Here is a 21327-nt window from a genome sequence, read left to right on the forward strand (position 1 = left end):
TTGTTGATAACATCTCACCCACTCTCTCATTTGCTCTCTTTTTACACTGCTTCACCACTCTCTTAACCTCTCTCTTTTTCTCCATATACTCTTCCCTCCTTGCATCACTTCTACTTTGTAAAAACTTCTCATAAGCTAACTTTTTCTCCCTTACTACTCTCTTCACATCATCATTCCACCAATCGCTCCTCTTCCCTCCCGCACCCACTTTCCTGTAACCACAAACTTCTGCTGAACACTCTAACACTACATTTTTAAACCTACCCCATACCTCTTTGACCCCATTGCCTATGCTCTCATTAGCCCATCTATCCTCCAATAGCTGTTTATATCTTACCCTAACTGCCTCCTCTTTTAGTTTATAAACCTTCACCTCTCTCTTCCCTGATGCTTCTATTCTCCTTGTATCCCATCTACCTTTTACTCTCAGTGTAGCTACAACTAGAAAGTGATCTGATATATCTGTGGCCCCTCTATAAACATGTACATCCTGAAGTCTACTCAACAGTCTTTTATCTTCCAATACATAATCCAACAAACTACTGTCATTTCACCCTACATCATATCTTGTATACTTAGATTATCCTCTTTTTCTTAAAATATGTATTACCTATAACTAAACCCCTTTCTATACAAAGTTCAATCAAAGGGCTCCCATTATCATTTACACCTGGCACCCCAAATTTACCTACCACACCCTCTCTAAAAGTTTCTCCTACTTTAGCATTCAGATCCCCTACCACAATTACTCTCTCACTTGGTTCAAAAGCTCCTATACATTCACTTAACATCTCCCAAAATCTCTCTCTCTCCTCTGCATTCCTCTCTTCTCCAGGTGCATACACGCTTATTATGACCCACTTCTCGCATCCAACCTTTACTTTAATCCACATAATTCTTGAATTTACACATTCATATTATCTTTTCTCCTTCCATAACTGATCATTCAACATTACTGCTACCCCTTCCTTTGCTCTAACTCTCTCAGATACTCCAGATTTAATCCCATTTATTTCCCCCCACCGAAACTTCCCTACCCCCTTCAGCTTTGTTTCGCTTAGGGCCAGGACATCCAACTTTTCATTCATAACATCAGCAATCATCTGTTTCTTGTCATCCGCACTACATCCACGCACATTTAAGCATCCCAGTTTTATAAAGTTTTTCTTCTTCTCTTTTTTAGTAAATGTCTACAGAAGGGGTTACTAGCCCATATATATATATATATATATATATATATATATATATATATATATATATATATATATATATATATATATATATATATATATATATATATATATATATATATATATATATATAGATATAGACAATTGGATATGGCAGCCTCTCCTGACGTACTGGCATTACGAAGAGTGTGTTTAGTTCCCTACTGATAAAACAATGCTAAACTGAATTTACGAATTTATGATGAAAAGAAATATAGTAATATACCTTATTTTCATCCATGAAAAAAAATGTGCTATTGCAAAAATATTTTCACCAGTTTGTAAAACATTCATTGTTGAATGCTTGTTGTGAAATAAATACACGTAGATCAAACTTACTTCCAAAACATCGAGGAAATCGCGCTATTTATGAATCTTGGCGTAAGAAGTGTTCTTGTAGTGACCCCTGTAAAAAACGTTTTCTATAACGTTAGTGGACCAGAGAGAGTGCAAAATTATAATCGTATGGGTACACTGCTTTAGCACTTGGCCAACGACAATTCCTCAGATTGTCATTATTTTAATAATTTGGGCGTCTGAATTATGTTTGTATGGAACTTATTGTATATCTAATATAATTTTGGGAGATATGTGATAGATAAATAAATAGTTGCCAATAATAAAGACATAACATTTTATAGAGCCAGGAGCAATATTCTTCTTGTTAGGTAAAAGGACACAAGTGCAACTAATGTGACATTTTATTGTGGCAACGTTTCGCTCTCAAGGAGCTTTGTCAAGCCGTACCCTCAAGGGAAATTTCTTGATACTGGTGAGGGGCTCTTGATCTAGGGAATTGGATCTGTGCTCCAGTTCCCTGAATTGAGCCTGATTACCTTCCACCCCCACAAGCGCTGTATAATTCCTACCGGTTTAGCGCTCACCAAGATTATAATAATTTGTCATGATTATGACTATTATTATAATAATTTGACAAATTATTATTGGAAGATAATTCTTATTGAAGGGTAACTATACTGTTACGGGAATACAACTCAGGATATTAAATATTTAACTAGCCCATAACGAGGGATTCTCACACACAAATCTTAATAAAGTCACAAACAAATCTGTTTATGACTTGATTAAACTGAGTGTGGGCGAAACGTTGTCAATGAAAGGTTACATTATACTGCACTTGTCTCATTTTCCAAGTGCAACGGTACCAAGACTTCAATCCCCTCTTTCCATGCCCAGCCCTTCTAGGGTAGGGTAGGTGCCTGAGCCAGAGCTTGTAGCTCACAAGACTGTCATTCCCATTAACCCCCTTGGGGCGGGGATGGCAGACCAGAGATGCCTAGCTTGTGGCTAGGCCTGGGGACAGCTGGTCCCAAAGATGAGGTACTTGTGCCTCCTCCCATGGGAGACTTAGGTCTCCCTAAAGAGGGAGCCAAGGCTGGGCCACCTCTTGGAAAAGGCCCGGGCCGGGAGAATACCGGCGAATCTTTAATAATAAATAATAATCTATATGTAAGGGAAATTTCTAATAAACTCACAACTGTCATTAAGAGGGAACTTGGTAAGTTCCTAAAATCATTTACTAATCACAAAGTGTTGATAGTTCTTCAAGGTCTGCCGACTGCACTTGGGTCATTAAAGCAGCACGGTATCCTTTTCACCACCGGACAAGAATATATTAATCCCTAGTCAAGCAACTCATAATCCTAATGACTATATCACACTTGTGGGAAATTATGGGGATGAGGTTCACAGGCACATTCCTGAAATATTTCATTCACATAATTCAAGGGGGGACACAACTAAGAACCAATGATAATTGTATCTCAGAGTTAGGTGGGATTTTTGAGACCCTAGGCTGCACCTGCCTCTCCTTCGAGACCCCACACACACTCTTTCCCACTCATAAGTAAAGTCGGTCGTATAAAATTTAAATGTATAAAAAATTAATACCAGTAACTCTGGTAATTTATAATATAATGGACTGTATAGGTATTGTTTTTGTAACCTGAATGAATAAGATGTTGAGTCCACTACACCTGGTATTAACAATATAACTGCATATAGTGAACAAATCATTATACAGTTGTAAAGAAAATTTATATATTAACACTTACCACTTGGATCACAGGTGGAACACACCCCAACGCTACCTAGACAGCTAGAAATTACGAAGACCAACGTAAAACTACTGTAAATTATTGGTAAGCGTTACATATCAAGGTGTGCCGTAGGAAGCCCTGGCGTCTTAAAATTTCATTCTTACTACTTTTATAAGAGTGGTTTCGTATATTTTTTGTCCCTATTTTTCAGCGGGGCAGATTAATAAAGGTTCCAATTACAAGTCCAGGCCGAAACACAATTATGGCCTCGTTGACGCCCAATTCAATTAGATAATTGTCGCAACCAGTGCACACGGATTAATTAATTATGGCGTCTCCCTATATCACTCGGCGGCCACTTCACACCCTTCTTCACTCGAAATTACTAGCTCAAATCAGAGCCTCAATTATACACACAATATTCAGATTTACACATAAATTTAGGAAAATTAAAAAAAAAATCCACATCATTTTCATATAGGGTTTACAGCCCATTTCTAAGTTGGGTTGGGTTAGGTTAGGTAAGGCTGGTTTAGGCTAGGATAGGAAATAAGTAACTTTGACTTTTTGGGTTATCCTAGCAAATTTACACTGTATGATAATTGTACTTACGTGTACCTGTGCCAAAATAAATTTACTAGACTAGGTTACAATGGAAAACTATAAATATATATAAGATAAAATCGAAAAAGTTAGCTGAGTGAACAGAAAACGGGCAAATACTGCTCACGGCTCATGTAAAAGTCACATTTTAACTGTGAAGACTATCAATAGCCACCCAGTTGACTGTTTTATATTTTACAACAGTGCCATCTGTAGTTATGAGGATTGGCTGATTTTAGGGATTAAAGTTAGTAAACTCTCAGCATATATACGCTAAGAGAAATCCACCCCTCAGTACATAGCCTATCCAATTCCAGACCAGACGGGTTGTAGGGCAGACGTTGAGCTCAGGCTGACCCCCAACAACCTAGTAGATCAGGTCAGCAACTGAGAAGCCTGGTCTGGGATTGGGCAGCAGGGGCGATGATCCCTGAATCCGGCTAAAAGTAAATTGGCTCATATATTTTGTACCACCTGGTTCATATATTTTGTACCACCTGGTTCACACATTTTGTACCACCTGGTTCATACATCTTGTGCCACCTGGTTCATATTTTGTACCACCATCACCACCCACTGCCCTCAGTTCCCCCAACCTCCTCACTCCTCCCTTCAACAGCCCATTTCCCCTACCTCCTCAATCCTACATTCCCCCTACTTATCTCCTCAATCCTTCAGCTTTCCCTCCTCTCCTCTCCCTCCCCCAACCATCCTCTCTTCCCCCCATCCGCTGCCTACCTCTCCCTCCGCCACAACATTATTCCAGTGGTCCATGGCACCTGTTGCCGCCCTGCCTCCTCTTATATTTTTTCATAATTAAATATCTCATGCAACAATGTTGAGAATAACTCATATATTTCAGTAAATATTAATATAACAGCTCACTGAGATGGTAACACTCCTCCACATTGCTCTCTCTAGCCTCTTGGTCACTAATAAATTGTGACCTAGCAAGAAATAATAACACAGACGGCATTAAATATAAATTGTCTTAGTAAATTCAGAAAGTAATGTCGTGAATCATAGAAATTAAGTGTTGCAGCGGCAGTGGGGAATTTTTGTATTGTTGCATCTTGCAACTAAACTGTCAAGATGCCAGTGCAGCTTAAGTTAACTTTTATAACATTAAAGTACATATTATATGTTAATAATGTTGATAATGTATGCATATATGTGTGTTTGGATCCTATATGTGATATAGGTGGTGTATATATGTCAGCGGTGTTTAAAGCAGAGAGACATTAAAGGTAGAAGTGCTGTGAAGGGCAGGAAGTGTGCTAGGCACACTGCTTTATCTATCACTATATCACTCTATATTAGCACTCACATGAAGTTTGAAACTCAGTATAGCATCCCTAACCACGCATTAACTTAACGACTGGTGAAAAAGCAGGTCAAGAAGATGAGTTTGTAGTGTGAAGGTTTGTTTCCCGAGTGCCCCTGCGTTGTTAGTGTCAGCCGGCACTGACTAGTGTTGTGCTGGAGACACACACAGCGTCCAGCACCCGTCTTATACACTACCTCGCTCTTCACTCACATTACACACTCATCATATACCATGAGTGACGTGTCTGGTGAGTGCCACAGGAGTGGCAATGGCAGCTGGAGCCTCATGAGTGAGAATACATTATCTGTGAACTTTCCACTGCACCGCGCGTGTCGTGATGGTGATGCTGCCGCCCTCACCTCTCTCCTCCTCCACGCCCACGCTCACGCCCACCTCACACTCGAGGATACCTACTACGGCTGGACGCCCACACACTGGGCCGCTTACTTCGGCAAGGTAAGTGTTGTGGGGGTGTGGGGGAGGGCAGGAACACCGCCGCCACTAACACTCCTACTTTGTCCCTTCCCGCCAAAACTGATCAATAACATATGACGGTGGAGGTGGGGGAGTGTGGGGGTGTTGGTGTGGGGGGAGTGTGGGGGTGTTGGTGTGGGGGGAGTGTGGGGGTGTTGGTGTGGGGGGAGTGTGGGGGTGTTGGTGTGGGGGGAGTGTGGGGGTGTTGGTGTGGGGGGAGTGTGGGGGTGTTGGTGTGGGGGGAGTGTGGGGGTGTTGGTGTGGGGGGAGTGTGGGGGTGTTGGTGTGGGGGGAGTGTGGGGGTGTTGGTGTGGGGGGAATGTGGGGGTGTTGGTGTGGGTGGAGTGTGGGGGTGTTGGTGTGGGGGGAGTGTGGGGGTGTTGGTGTGGGGGGAGTGTGGGGGTGTTGGTGTGGGGGGAGTGTGGGGGTGTTGGTGTGGGGGGAGTGTGGGGGTGTTGGTGTGGGGGGAATGTGGGGGTGTTGGTGTGGGGGGAGTGTGGGGGTGTTGGTGTGGGGGGAGTGTGGGGGTGTTGGTGTGGGGGAGTGTGGGGGTGTTGGTGTGGGGGGTGTGGGGGTGTTGGTGTGGGGGGAGTGTGGGGGTGTTGGTGTGGGGGGAGTGTGGGGGTGTTGGGGTGGGGGGAGTGTGGGGGTGTTGGTGTGGGGGGAGTGTGGGGGTGTTGGTGTGGGGGGAGTGTGGGGGTGTTGGTGTGGGGGGGAGTGTGGGGGGAGTGTGGGGGTGTTGGTGTGGGGGGAGTGTGGGGGTGTTGGTGTGGGGGGAGTGTGGGGGTGTTGGTGTGGGGGTGTTGGTGTGGGGGGAGTGTGGGGGTGTTGGTGTGGGGGAGTGTGGGGGTGTTGGTGTGGGGAGAGTGTGGTGGTGTTGGTGTGGGGGGAGTGTGGGGGGTTGGTGTGGGGGGAGTGTGGGGGTGTTGGTGTGGGGGGAGTGTGGGGGTGTTGGTGTGGGGGTGTTGGTGGGGGGGAGTGTGGGGGTGTTGGTGTGGGGAGAGTGTGGTGGTGTTGGTGTGGGGGGAGTGTGGGGGTGTTGGTGTGGGGGGAGTGTGGGGGTGTTGGTGTGGGGGGTGTGTGGGGGTGTTGGTGTGGGGGGAGTGTGGGGGTGTTGGTGTGGGGGGAGTGTGGGGGTGTTGGTGTGGGGGGAGTGTGGGGGTGTTGGTGTGGGGGGAGTGTGGGGGTGTTGGTGTTGGGGGAGTGTGGGGGTGTTGGTGTGGGGGGAGTGTGGAGGTGTTGGTGTGGGGGGAGTGTGGGGGTGTTGGTGTTGGGGGAGTGTGGGGGTGTTGGTGTGGGGGGAGTGTGGGGGTGTTGGTGTGGGGGAGTGTGGGGGTGTTGGTGTGGGGGGAGTGTGAGGGTGTTGGTGTTGGGGGAGTGTGGGGGTGTTTTTGTGGGGGGAATGTGGGGGTGTTGGTGTTTGGATGTTGGTGTGGGGGGAGTGTGGGGGTGTTGGTGTGGGGGGAGTGTGGGGGGTGTTGGTGTGGGAAGTTTGTGGGGGTGTTGGTGTGGGGGTAGTGTGGGGGTGTTGGTGTGGGGGTATGTGGGGGTGTTGGTGTGGGGGGAGTGTGGGGGTGTTGGTGTGGGGGGAGTGTGGGGGTGTTGGTGTGGGGGAGTGTGGGGGTGTTGGTGTGGGGGGAGTGTGGGGGTGTTGGTGTGGGGGGGAGTGTGGGGGTGTTGGTGTGGGGGGAGTGTGGGGGTGTTGGTGTGGGGGGAGTGGGGGTGTTGGTGTGGGGGGAGTGTGGGGGTGTTGGTATGGGGGGTTTGTGGGGGTGTTGGTGTGGGGGGAGTGTGGGGGTGTTGATGTGGGGGGAGTGGGGGTGTTGGTGTGGGGGGTTGGTGTGGGGGAGTGTGGGGGTGTTGGTGTGGCGGGAGTGTGGGGGTGTTGGTGTGGGGGGAGTGTGGGGGTGTTGGTGTGGGGGAGTGTGGGGGTGTTGGTGTGGGGGGAGTGTGGGGGTGTTGGTGTGGGGGGAGTGTGGATGTGTTGGTGTGGGGGGTTTGTGGGGGTGTTGGTGTGGGGGGAGTGTGGGGGTGTTGGTGTGGGGGGTGTTGATGTGGGGGAATGTGGGGGTGTTGGTGTGGGGGAGTGTTGGTGTGGGGGTGTTGGTGTGGGGTGGGGGAGTGTGGGGGTGTTGGTGTGGGGAGACTGTGGGTGTTGGTGTGGGGGAGACTGTGTGGGTGTTGGTGTGGGGGACTGTGGAGGTGTGAGGGAGACTGTATGGGTGTTGGTGTGGGGGAGACTGTGTTGGTGTGAGGGAGATTGTGTGGGTGTTGGTGTGGGGGAGTCTGTGTGGGGGAGACTGTGTTGGTGTGAGGGAGATTGTGTGGGTGTTGGTGTGGGGGAGAGTGGGAATGATGGTATGGGGGAGAGTGGGGATATTGGCGTGGCGGGTGAGTGGGTGTTGGTGTGAGGGAGACTGATGTGGGGAGATTGTGTGGGGGAGTGTGATAAGGGAAGATTTAGCGTTTGTGTAGAGAGACTGCGTGAGGGAGTGTTGATGTAGAGGCGCTTGACATAGGAGTTAGCGTGGGGGGAGGAAATGATGAATGGGAGTTGAAGTGAGAGAGGATACGAGACAGTGCTTGGGAAGTGTTGGTGTGGGGGAGAGGGTTGGGAAGTGAAGTGTGGGTGTTAATGTGCGGGAGGGATGGGGAAGGAAGTGAAAAAAGTGGGGGGGTGATTGGAAGTTGGTAGTGGGTGTTCATGTGAGGGAAGACAGGCGTGCGAATGCTAGTGTTGGGGAAGGAAGTGGAGAGGGGGTGTTGGTGTTGGGGAGGGATGTGGAGAGGGGGTGTTGGTGTGGGGAGGGAAGTGGAGAAGGGGTGTTGGTGTTGGGGAAGTGGAGAGGGGTGTTGGTGTTGGGGAGGGAAGTGGAGACGGGGTGCTGGTGTGGGGAGGGAAGTGGAGAGGGGGTGTTGGTGTTGGTGTTTAGGATGGAAGTGGAGAGGGGGTGTTGGTGTTGGGGAGGGAAGTGGAGAGGGGGTGTTGGTGTTGGGGAGAGTACTTTAGGGCTGACGGTAGGAAGAGAAGGAGTATCAGAGTTACTACAACTTAGTTGAATCTTTAAGGGTGTTGTGGGTGCTGTTGGAAGGCTCTTGATTCAAGAAACTGGAGCTACTCTTCCCTTTAACCAGACTATCCATTTCTCACTGTGACCAATACTACATATAACATCAGGTAACTGTGTACTTACTGTGATTAAATTGTGATGTTTGTATGATTTAAATGATGGTGAGAGACGAGTTTTATGATGTATATGAGAGCAGTACGAGTGTTTATATGAGAACAACACGTGTGTTTATACGAGAGCAGTACAAGTGTTTATATAAGAGCACGTGTTTATATGAGAACAACACGTTTATATGAGAGCAACGTGTTTATATGAGAACAACACGTGCTTATATGAGAACACGTTTATATGAGAGCAACACGAGAGTTTTACATTGTAACTAGGATGTTCAGTGATGAAACGTGGAATAGACCCAGAAACTTAACAGAGCATGCAGTTAATTGACATGTTTCCTTCATTGTCTCCCTCACTGTTATGTATCTCCCTCACTTATTTCTCCCTCACTAGTGTTTCTCCCACAATGTGTGTCTTCATTACTATTGTCTTATTTCCTCATTACAGTCTTGCACCTCTACTACTGTCTTTCTCCCTCACGACTGTCTTACTCCATCACGACTGTCTTCCTCACCATGTCTTACTCCTTCACTACTATTTTACACTCCCCCACAACTGCCTCATTACCTCACTACTGTGATGGAGTGTACATGTGCGCGTGAACACACACACACACACACACACACACACACACACACACACACACACACACACACACACACACACACACACACACACACATACACATACACATACACATACACATACACACACACACACACACACACACACAGAGGTATGATAAAGTTCATGGTTCAGGGAGAGTGACCCAGTAGCGACCAGTGAAGAGGCCAGGAGCTATGAATCGACCCCTGCGACCACAACTAGGTGAGTACAACTAGGTGAGTACACACACACACACACACACACACGTACGTACGCACGTACGTTACCAGGTCGTTGCTTTGAGTGTTGCGCAACACAAAAGTAGTGTTCGTTCCACATGCTTGTGATGCAACGTTTTAACACATGTGTACATGTGTACGTCACTGTACAAGGTAGGTGATGCTGGCTAAGTATTATTCCTACCTTAATCGTTCTCCAGTCAACCCACAACATTGCAGAGTTTTAGTATTTGCATACTGTTCATTGTGTACATCACTGTACAAGACAGGTGATGCATTGTTTTAATACTTGTGTAAATTGTGTGCACCACTGTACAAATGATGAAACGTTTTAACATGTGTAAACTGTGTGCATCATTATACAAGTGTTGCTAAGTTTTAACACTTGTGTTCACTGCACTTCACTACGCTTCATGGTGATCACTACTCAGTCCCAAACTGAGGTCCCCTCCAGAAGGGGTGTTATTACTGGTGAAGGAGTCTTGATCCAAGAAATTCACGCTTCCTTCCCATTCCTCGTATGAAACAATTACTTCCCATTTCCCAAGCTCTGTATGATTCTTATGGATTTAGCGCCTCCCAGTAATAATAATAATAATAATAATAATAATAATAATAATAATAATAATAATATAATTAAAACTTCGTTCACGAACATTTCCCCCACCAAACGCCTGAAAAGGTTAGGCTATGCTGTTCTCTATTACGTAATCTTTCGCAACGTTAGGCTGTTATTATTGTTAATATTATTATAATTATTACTATGAGCTACCCTTAGGGGTCTTACAGCACCGGATGAAATGGGAGGCATTTGGGTTTGAGGTAAGAAAGGGAAGCGCAAGTCCATTTCCTAACTGTCCCTCACCAGCATCTGAGAACCTCTCCTGAGGGTAGGATTTGGTTGCTAGTTAAATTTTTGTACAAAAATAATTATTTGTTTCGTTCAAAATTATAATTTGCGCATTTGTGACCAGTTTAGAGTTTACTCTTAAAGACGAGGCCAGGTATTGAAAAACTAGGCTGCTGTTGTCAGCTACCCGCAGGTCTACACAGCCATCACATTTGAGAAAGACGTGAAAGTTGGGTTTCACCTCAGCAGGCTTCTTCAGTTGAAATGCAGATGTGACCTAACTTGTTGCACATGTTACTCATCTGTTCGACGGTTTTGTATACCATTAGATAATGATACAACCATCACAACGTCTCTCTCCTGGCACTTGTTGCAGCTAGAATATCTCAATATGAAATTATGATATCTTGCTTATTTTAAATGAGGCTGAAAGGTTATTAGCACTGTACGTCATCGGTACGTCATCGGATGCTTAATTAACGAGACCGTCATCGGGTCATCGTCTTACTGTCCTGATGTAAAGCATCATCTGACTGTCTTCATGGGGTCGTCATCTGACAATGACAAGTCTATAACCATCCGTTGGGTATACACTAAGATGATTGAATGAACTGACGTGATAGTCAATTGTATCTAAGTGGCGCAGTGCTGACAGTGATGAAGGAAAAAAAAGAGGTTGGGAACAGGTTTTTGTTTTCTAGTCCTAATGAAAGCTTGTTATGCAGGCTATGCCCCTTCAAGGGAGTTAGTAGTGGAAGTTTGCCATGTAGTAGGGTAGTCTATTCAATATTCTTGTATCTTATTATGATACGGGCCGTGATTCATCTTTATCATGATATTGTTGACAAGTCATCACAGTTACACGAGTGTTTTTCTTCCATCGGCAAAGGTTCTCTTGATCCTAAGAATTGGAAATTTTCTTACCTTTAATCAGATCTAAATATCATCTGCGCCTCGTTCTCTTTTTGATCTGTTAGTGAAGACATCTTTTTTTGCCAAATTCAACTGCTAGACAGAAGGAAAAGGAATTACAATCACCGCAGCACAGCGTAGGTTGTGCTGTGGTGATTGTCACTCCACCCGATGGAAATTAAGGCATGGTAGATGATCCACCCGTGAGACATCTGGTGGCTACCTTCCCGAACCTCTGATGGAAGTATTACTGGAGGTTGGCAGTGGATTCTTCGGTGGGAAGTGAGGGTGCGTAACTCCTGACGATCCTGCCAGTTCGCCCACCACCATTATTAGCTGAATAATTGTACATTTCGTATTTTCGTCTAACTCGGCCGGTTTTGCTAAGCCTTGTTCAATAATTTCTGGAGGTGCCATTCTGATGTACACCAGGTAGGGTAAGATGTGGTTTTCAGGGAACTCAGCATTACTTGTCGCAGGGAAGGTGACTGGTTTGTGGATTATTTCCACCTATTCTTGGAACTGCTTTCTATTTTCCTGCCTTATGACATCTGAAACAGGCTCACTCGTGTTGATCCCAAGGGAATACAACACATTTAACGATCCCAGCACGGCCACGCACTCTCCTCAGAACCCGGAACCTCTTTCGGACACATTTGTTGCTGAACCCGGAACCAGCGTTCTACGTGTGATCTGACCTGAACCCTTCTTCCCAGCATGACATTGACTATGGCGCCAACTTTACCCACGACAACATGACGATTCACGGATCGGCAGCGCGCCAAAGGGCAGAGGGGGCTCGAAGCCATCTTCTAAGAGATGACAGATCAGCAACGACGATAACACTCCCTGATCGTACAAAAAAAAAAAAACCTGGAAACTTCTCCCACTAGCGGAAATATTCCAAAGACAATGGACAAGCTTCCTTCATTGTAAAGAACGAATCCGGACGTATACTTGAAGGACCAGATTCTAATACAAGAATTCGTGTCCAGTATTGGCCAAGACATTTACATCCGCTCTCGAACGAGTGGGATGCACACTGTCACATACAGTGATGCACACCAAGCTGATAACGTAACAAAAATAGTGTTAGGCTTGCCGACACTAAGCAATACATTGTTTTTGGAACGTAAACGCTTCCAAAATAATATTGTTTTTGAAAGACACATAGGGAAGTGTGAAATAGATCCAGTGAAAGTCATTAGAGCCACAAGCACAATAAGAGAATACTGTCAACATACGTGGTGCTCGTCTGTTTAAACTGTTGCTAGCCAGTATTATAAATATTGCTGGAACAAGTGTGGAAGTACTTAGGAGGAAACTGGATTATTAGCTCCTGTTTGTGTTAGGTTAACTAGGTTGTTAGGTAAGACATGCAACAGTTAGGTATCTTTATTTCGAAACGTTTCGCCTACACAGTAGGCTTCTTCAGTCGAGTACAGAAAAGTTGATAGAAGCAGAAGATACTTTTAGACGATGTAATCAGTCCATCACCCTTAAAGTTTTGAGGTGGTCAGTCAACGGAACAATGCTCTTCTCCAGACTGAGGGACTGACCACCTCAAAACTTTAAGGGTGATGGACTGATTACATCGTCTTCAAGTATCTTCTGCTTCTATCAACTTTTCTGTACTCGACTGAAGAAGCCTACTGTGTAGGCGAAACGTTTCGAAATAAAGATACCTAACTGTTGCATATGTGTCTTACCTAACAATCTGTCGGTATTTTATACCATTTTAATGTTCATAACTAGGTTGTGTTGGATGTGTAGGGCAGCACACCATCAACAGTACCAGCCTGGCTGGGACCAGGCAAGCTGAATATGGAGACTGGCCGCAGTCGAGTGGCGACAGTAAGAAAACTCGCTGTGGTTATACACTGATTTGCATGTTTAATAAAGAATTACGAAATAGTAATAACACGAGTGCAGACAAATCGCAGAACGGGTGGAGCTCGAATCTATGCCATGGGTTCGACTTCCACCCATTCTGTGATTTGTTTAGAAAAAGAAATTGAATGTCAAACCATTCAAGGTAATAATTATGGACTGTTTATCTGAGGAATTGGAGGGATCTTTTCCTTCCTAGGATCAAACCGGATTACTTCTCATTCCCCAGGCACTATATTGTCAGTAATTCATTTAATCATTGGTACCTATATGCAAATGTATTGCAGAGAAATCGTTCTTGTGCGTGTTTATACTACGTGTGCTCTCTCTTACCTCTGTCAGTATACTTGGAGCTAGGACACCTAGGCAGACAGACTGGGGCATTGTAACAAGCATGCTGGACACTGCGACAGGCTGGACACTGCGACAGGCTGGACACTGCGACAGGCTGGAGACTGCGGCAGGTTGGACACTGAGACGAATCGCAGATTTATGAAAAAAAAAGCTCAGGGTTCAGCTTCACTACTAAGTTCCAACACTGTCACCAAGAACACCGCTGCCCACAACCAGTTCCAACATCGTGTAATCAAGAACACACCTGACAACAACTAGTTCCAACACTATCATCAAGAATACGGCTGCCCACAACCGATTCCAACACTATCATCAGGAAAACTGGTGTCAGCGACAAGTATGGAGGAGTGTAACTAGAGTATGGAAGATTTTTCGTCATATTCCATCATGCAAAATGGGGTTCGTACATAGTACTGAAAATCAGTAGTGTCAGCTTGACCTGGAGGATTTCAGTAGTGTCAGCCTCAGTTGGAAGACTTCAGTAGTATCAGACTGAGCTGGGAGACTTCAGGAGGACAGTGAGGATATCAAGTTTTACATTAAGTGTTCATCATCTGGGGCAGCTTCATATGTTTCCTGCCAGCAGAGCTCATTCAGTTACAGTACTATCACTTACGCATTACCATTCTCAGGATAGCCTATGACATACACAGCAGAAATTATTTTATGAAGATATCCTCATCCCAGAGGCGGGGGCAAGCGTAGTTATATATAGATGGGGGGAAAGTGGGAGCGAGAGAAATCTGAATGACATACATACATTAGTATGTAATAAATATATATATATATATATATATATATATATATATATATATATATATATATATATATATATATATATATATATATATATATATATATATATATATATATATGTATATATATGTGTGTGTGTGTGTGTGTGTGTGTGTGTGTGTGTGTATAATTGCATAAACACATTGTATACTGCACGCTGCTGTAGCTACCACTTGCAAATATGTAGTGGTATACGAGAGTAGATATTAGTAATCTGTGCTTGGACATATGTCCAACACACTAGGCACATATAGGAGGGATAGATGTAACTATGAAGAATGAAGGAGAGGGCAACTATATAGTACGAGTAGAGGTTAACTATGAAGTATGGAGAGTATATATAACATGGGAGAGAAGGTAACTATAAAGTATGGGGGGGTAACTATAAAGTGTGATGCATAAACTATAAAATATGGGGGCGAAGGTAACTATAAAGTATGGGGAAGAGGGTAACTACAGTATATAGTTACCTAGAGAAGGTTTCGGGGGTCACCGCCCCTGCGGCCCGGTCTGTGACCAGGACTCGTGGTGGATCAGAGCCTGATCAACCAGGCTGTTACTGTTGGCCGCACGTAAACCGACGTACGAACCACGGACCGGCTGATCAGGTACTGACTTAGGTGCTCATCCAGAGCCCTGAAGACAGCTAGGGGTCAGTTGGTAATCCCCCTTATGTATGCTGGGAGGCAGTTGACCAGTCTTGGGCCCCTGACACATCGTGTTTCTCTTATCGTGCTAGTGGCGCCTCTGCTTTTCATTGGGGGATGTTGCATCGTCTGCCGAATCTTTTGCTGGCATAGGGAGCGATTTTCGTGTGCAGATTTGGTACTAATCTTTCTAGGATTTTCCAAGTGTATCTCTCCTGCCTGAGTTCCAGGGAGTACAGGTCGAGAAACCTTCACGGCACAGTTGTGTGCCGTGAATGTTCTCTGTACATTTTCTAGGTCAGCAATTTCACCTGCCTTGAAAGGTGCTGTTAGTGTGCAGCAATATTCCAGCCTAGATAGAACAAGCGACCTGAAGAGTGTCATCATAAGAACATAAGAACATGACTTAAGAAATCGTAATGACACGATTGCAAACAAACCATACCCCCGGCCGGGATTGAACCCGCGGTCATAGGGACTTGAGCTAGAGTTCGTCACGGCCACGCTAGCTGGAGATTCGTCTGTAAAAACTTGCATTTGTGGTCACAGAGGTGCCTGTGCTAACCTTCCTATGGTGTAGAAATATACCTAGTTGGATGAATCTTATTGTGGCTAGCTGGTCTAGTGGCTAACGCAACGGGCTGGAGTTTTGAGACTCTATGACCGCGGGTTCAATCCCGGCCGGGGGTATGGTTTGTTTGCAATCGTGTCATTACGATTTCTTAAGTCATGTTGACGGCAGTGAAGGGACTTGAGCTAGAGTTCGTCACGGCCACGCTAGCTGGAGATTCGTCTGTAAAAACTTGCATTTGTGGTCACAGAGGTGCCTGTGCTAACCTTCCTATGGTGTAGAAATATACCTAGTTGGATGAATCTTATTGTGGCTAGCTGGTCTAGTGGCTAACGCGACGGGCTGGAGTTTTGAGACTCTATGACCGCGGGTTCAATCCCGACCGGGGGTATGGTTTACATAAGAACATAAGAATGGAGGAACACTGCGACCTGTACTTTGAGTGCTGACCTGTACTTAACTCTGTGAAGAAGTGTCTTGTTTGCTCCCGTGGACTGAACCAAGATGCCCTCCATCGAGCAACTTTACCAGCAACTTAAGGAAGAATTGAGGGCAGCGAAGATGGAGATACGGCGACTGACCGAAGAAAACAAGAGGATTCGTAGTAGTCCTCCTGTTTCGAGTCCTCAGGTCAAGAAGGGATCGTGGTCAGTGGCTGGACAGCAGGGGACGACGAAGTTGACGATCAAGAAGACGAATGGAAAGCCAGAAACGATGAAGAAGAAAGAGACTGCTGTGGAAACTCCCGTGGAAACCTCCAACGCATTCTCGGTGCTACCCGACGAATGTGAGTCTACTGCTGGGATCGTCACGACGAACGACAACAAGGAAGGTAAGAATATTGTTGTTGTTGGGGATAGCCAGGTTAGATACATGGATAGGGCATTCTGCGTGAAGGACAGGAGTAGGAGACAAAGGGTATGCTTTCCTGGGGCTGGGATGGAGGACATTGTTAGCCGGCTTGACAACATCATGAACGGTAATGGGATCAATCCTATTATTTGCCTCAGTGCTGGAGGCAATGATGTTGGCAAGCGTAGAAGTGAGGATTTAGTTAGAAAGTTCAGGACAGCTATAGACATGATTAGGAAGAAGGGGGGGCGCCCTGTTATATGTGGCATTTTGCCAAGAAGAGGTGTTGGTAATGAATGGTTGTCCAGAGCAATTGGTATTAATTGTTGGCTGGATAAACACTGTAAGGATAATGCAGTACCATTCATTGACAACTGGGACAACTTCTATGGCCGAAATGACATGTATGCCAGGGATGGGGTTCACTTATCCAGGGCAGGTGTGGGTTTTCTTGCTAACTCAGTTGAGGGGGTTGTTAGGACTTTAAATTAGGATTAGTTAGAGGTATGGGTTTTTGCAGGAAAACTGTGAAGTCGCAGGGTAGTAATATGAGTACTAGGAGAACTAGTAATAGGCAAAATGAGGTGGATATTGGAAAGCCAGTGGCACTAATTGACAAGGACAGTAATAGGTTTAGTGGAATAATAGAAAAAAGCAGGAAGGGTAAAGAGAGAGGAGGGTCATTAAAAGTTTATTACACAAATAGTCGCAGTGCTAGGAATAAGATGGGCGAGTTGAGACTAGTTGCTAGTGCAGGTGACATAGATGTATTTGCCATTACTGAGACGTGGTTTAATTCAAAAAGTCGGGACATGCCTGCAGAATGTCACATTCAGGGTTTTAAATTGTTCCAAGTAGATAGAAGTATCGGGAAGGGGGGTGGGGTGGCATTGTATGTCCGAGATCGCTTGAACTGTTGCATAAAAACGGGTATTAAGTCTGAAGTAACACATACAGAGTCTGTTTGGATAGAATTTTCAGAGGGGCATGAAAAATTAATTTTAGGTGTGATATACCGTCCCCCAAACTTAGATAGGGACCAAGGGAGACTACTATGGGAGGAAATTGTTAGGGCCACAAGGCACGATAATGTAGTAATTCTAGGAGACTTTAACTTTAGTCATATTGATTGGAATTTCTTGACTGGGAATTTAGAATCATACGATTTCTTAGAAGTAGTTCAGGATTGTTTTTTGAAGCAGTTTGTGACAGAACCTACAAGGGGAAATAACCTGCTTGACTTAGTTCTGGCAAACAATGAATCCCTTGTTAATAATTTAGAAGTTTCAGAGGAACTGGGTGCTAGCGACCACAAATCAATTACATTTAGAATTGAATGGAAGTATGATAGTAGGGATAACTCAGTAACAGTCCCAGATTTTCGCTTAGCAGATTACGATGGGCTTAGAGAACACTTATCATCTGTTGACTGGGGTAACGAAGAGAGCTATCAATATGACAGTTTTCTGAACACAATACATGCTGCTCAAAGAACGTTTATCCCTTATAAGGAAATTAGATCAAATAGAAATGACCCAAAATGGATGAATAATAGGCTGAAATATCTACTAGGGCATAAGAAAGGAATTTATAGGCGTATCAAAAGAGGCGAGGGTCATCTTATGAATCAGTATATTGACATTAAGAGGGACATTAAAAAGGGGATAAGAAAAGCTAAAAGGGACTATGAAATTAAAGTTGCTAGGGATTCTAAAACTAATCCAAAAAGTTTTTTCCAGGTATATAGAACAAAAGTCAGAGATAAGATAGGTCCCCTTAAAAATAACTATGGGCATCTTACTGACAAAGAGAATGAAATGTGCTCGATTTTAAATAATTATTTTCTCTCGGTTTTTACACAGGAAGACACTAATAATATTCCGGTAATTAATTTTTATAGTGGATCAGAAGAAGATAAATTATGTAACATCATAGTCACTAGTGAAATGGTTGTGAAGCAGATAGACCGACTGAAGCAAAATAAGTCACCGGGTCCTGATGAGGTTTTTTCAAGGGTTCTTAAGGAATGCAAAATGGAAGTCTGTGAACCATTAACTAATATTTTTAATTTATCTCTTCAAACAGGTGTAGTGTCTGATATGTGGAAGATGGCTAATGTAATTCCTATTTTTAAAACAGGGGACAAGTCGTTACCGTCAAATTACCGCCCAATAAGCCTGACCTCAATTGTAGGCAAGTTGCTAGAGTCAATTATAGCTGAGATTATAAGAAGCCATCTCGATAAGCATAGCTTGATTAATGATACTCAGCATGGATTCACAAGAGGCCGGTCTTGTCTAACTAATTTATTAACTTTCTTCAGTAAAGCTTTTGAGGCTGTTGACCACGATAAAGAATTTGATATTGTTTACTTAGATTTTAGTAAGGCATTTGATAGAGTTCCGCACCAAAGACTGTTGAAGAAAGTAGCAGCTCATGGCATTGGGGGAAGGGTGCTCTCGTGGATCGAGTCATGGCTCACAGACAGGAAGCAGAGAGTGTCCATAAATGGGGTTAAATCCGAGTGGGGATCAGTAACAAGTGGCGTTCCACAGGGATCAGTCTTGGGCCCGTTGTTGTTTATAATATATATCAATGATCTTGATGAAGGAATTGCTAGTGATATGAGCAAATTCGCCGATGACACGAAGATAGGTAGGATAATTGATTCAAACGTAGATGTTAGGGAACTTCAGGAGGATTTAGACAAACTCTACTCTTGGTCAGAAAAGTGGCAGATGCAGTTCAATGTAGATAAATGCAAGGTTCTGAAGCTCGGGAGTGCCCATAACCCTAGCACTTATAAGTTAAATAATGTAGAACTTAGCCATACAGATTGCGAAAAGGACTTGGGGGTTATGGTAAGCAGCAACCTTAAACCAAGACAGCAATGCCTAAGCGTACGTAATAAGGCAAATAGATTACTGGGATTTATATCAAGAAGTGTAAGCAACAGAAGTCCAGAGGTCATACTGCAGCTTTATACATCATTAGTAAGGCCTCACCTAGATTATGCAGCTCAATTCTGGACTCCATATTACAGAATGGACATAAATTCGTTAGAAAACATTCAGCGTAGGATGACTAAATTAATACATAGCATTAGAAATCTTCCTTATGAAGAAAGATTGAAGACTCTTAAGTTACATTCACTTGTTAGACGAAGAATGAGGGGAGACCTGATCGAAGTGTATAAGTGGAAGATAGGTATTAATAAAGGGGATATTAACAAGGTCTTGAGGATATCTCTCCAAGAGAGAACCCGCAGTAATGGATTTAAATTAGATAAGTTTAGATTTAGAAAGGACATAGGAAAGTATTGGTTTGGAAATAGGGTAGTTGATGAGTGGAACAGTCTACCTAGTTGGGTTATTGAGGCTAGGACTTTGGGTAGTTTCAAATTTAGGTTGGATAAGTACATGAGTGGGAGGGGTTGGATTTGAGTGGGACTTGCACATCGGAGCTTGTTTCTTGGGTGGCATTGAAAATTGGGTTGGGCAAATGTTTTGTTAGTGGGATGAATTGTAAAGGACCTGCCTAGTATGGGCCAACAGGCCTTCTGCAGTGTTCCTCCTTTCTTATGTTCTTATGTTCTTATGTGACAGGTCTGGTAGTGCACTGTCGGGACGACCTCAGGCAACGTTAAAATTTTAGATACTGTCATGTGTGGTGGGGGAGAGGGGGCGGAGCAAGAGATCTATCACTTGCATCACCTGTGTGTTTACCTATATGTACTCACCAGTGTGTGGTTGCAGGGGTCGAGTCTCGTTACCTGGTACCACCTATATGTACTCACCTGAGTGTGGTTGCAGGGGTCGAGTCTCGTTACCTGGTACCACCTATATGTACTCACCTGAGTGTGGTTGCAGGGGTCGAGTCTCGTTACCTTGTACCACCTATATGTACTCACCTGAGTGTGGTTGCAGGGGTCGAGTCTCGTTACCTGCTACCACCTATATGTACTCACCTGAGTGTGGTTGCAGGGGTCGAGTCTCGTTACCTGGTACCACCTCATTGCTGGCCGCTACTGGGTTCACTCTCGCTTCTCTTCAAGAACTTTATCGTACCTCTTCTTAAAGTTTTGTGTGGATCATGCCTCTCCATTGAACAGGCCGTTCCACTTCCTGACCACTCTAACGCTTAGGAAATGCCTCCTAACATACCTGCGACTCGTATGTAGTTTCAGCTTTCAAATGTGTCCTCATGTTCCGGATTTCCATCTCTTGAACAATTTGTTCCTGTCCACCCTATTAGTTCCTTTCATATTTTGTACATTGTTATCATATCACCCCTAGTCCATTCGTCATTTTAACCACAGACATCATGTCACTTGTTTAAATAGTCAAATGTGTAACTGTTGAAGGGACCTTGAACAGTTGAATTATGAGTGATTTGCTTGGAGCCAGCAGAGTGGCTGCCCGCTTTCTGTTCGCACCGCAGACTTTTTTTTTTTAATCGCTTTTAATCTTATATTTACAATTTTCTGTTGTGGTAATGTTATGAATAATTTTTATGGATATAGGACAGCCTAACCTCATTTTGACGTCTCTACTAGGACAGTCAATCATTGTCATTAAGTTCATATTTTGATATATATTTATGGATCATGTTTGAGTAGGTTCCCACCATACTCTCCTGCTCTTGTTTCGTCCTTGAAAAGACTGTCATTGTTTATCATGTTTTTATGTTCTGGAGTATTTTGTATGTAGTGATCATATTCCCTCCCTCTCAAT

The 21327-nt window shown here is 44.4% G+C and overlaps 2 protein-coding genes across 6 annotated transcripts in view; one reads left to right on the forward strand and one right to left on the reverse strand.

Moving 5' to 3' along the window:
• Positions 1-21327, reverse strand: part of LOC128696977 (trypsin-1-like) — a 185630-nt gene that overhangs the window by 72033 nt on the left and 92270 nt on the right. The window lies entirely within an intron of this gene.
• Positions 5340-21327, forward strand: part of LOC128696975 (ankyrin repeat domain-containing protein 10) — a 163272-nt gene continuing 147284 nt past the window's right edge. For 3 of the 5 annotated variants that reach the window (XM_053788423.2, XM_053788425.2, XM_053788427.2), the window contains exon 1: positions 5341-5675. In XM_053788423.2, the coding sequence (XP_053644398.2) occupies positions 5451-5675 (225 nt within the window). In that variant the 5' untranslated portion in view covers positions 5341-5450. Of the gene's footprint in view, positions 5676-21327 lie in introns of all 5 variants that reach the window. The other 2 variants (XM_053788424.2, XM_053788426.2) reach the window with 2 other exon arrangements.

This window comes from Cherax quadricarinatus, chromosome 49 (assembly GCF_038502225.1).
Source record: "Cherax quadricarinatus isolate ZL_2023a chromosome 49, ASM3850222v1, whole genome shotgun sequence".
NCBI classification, from domain to species: Eukaryota; Metazoa; Arthropoda; class Malacostraca; order Decapoda; family Parastacidae; genus Cherax; species Cherax quadricarinatus.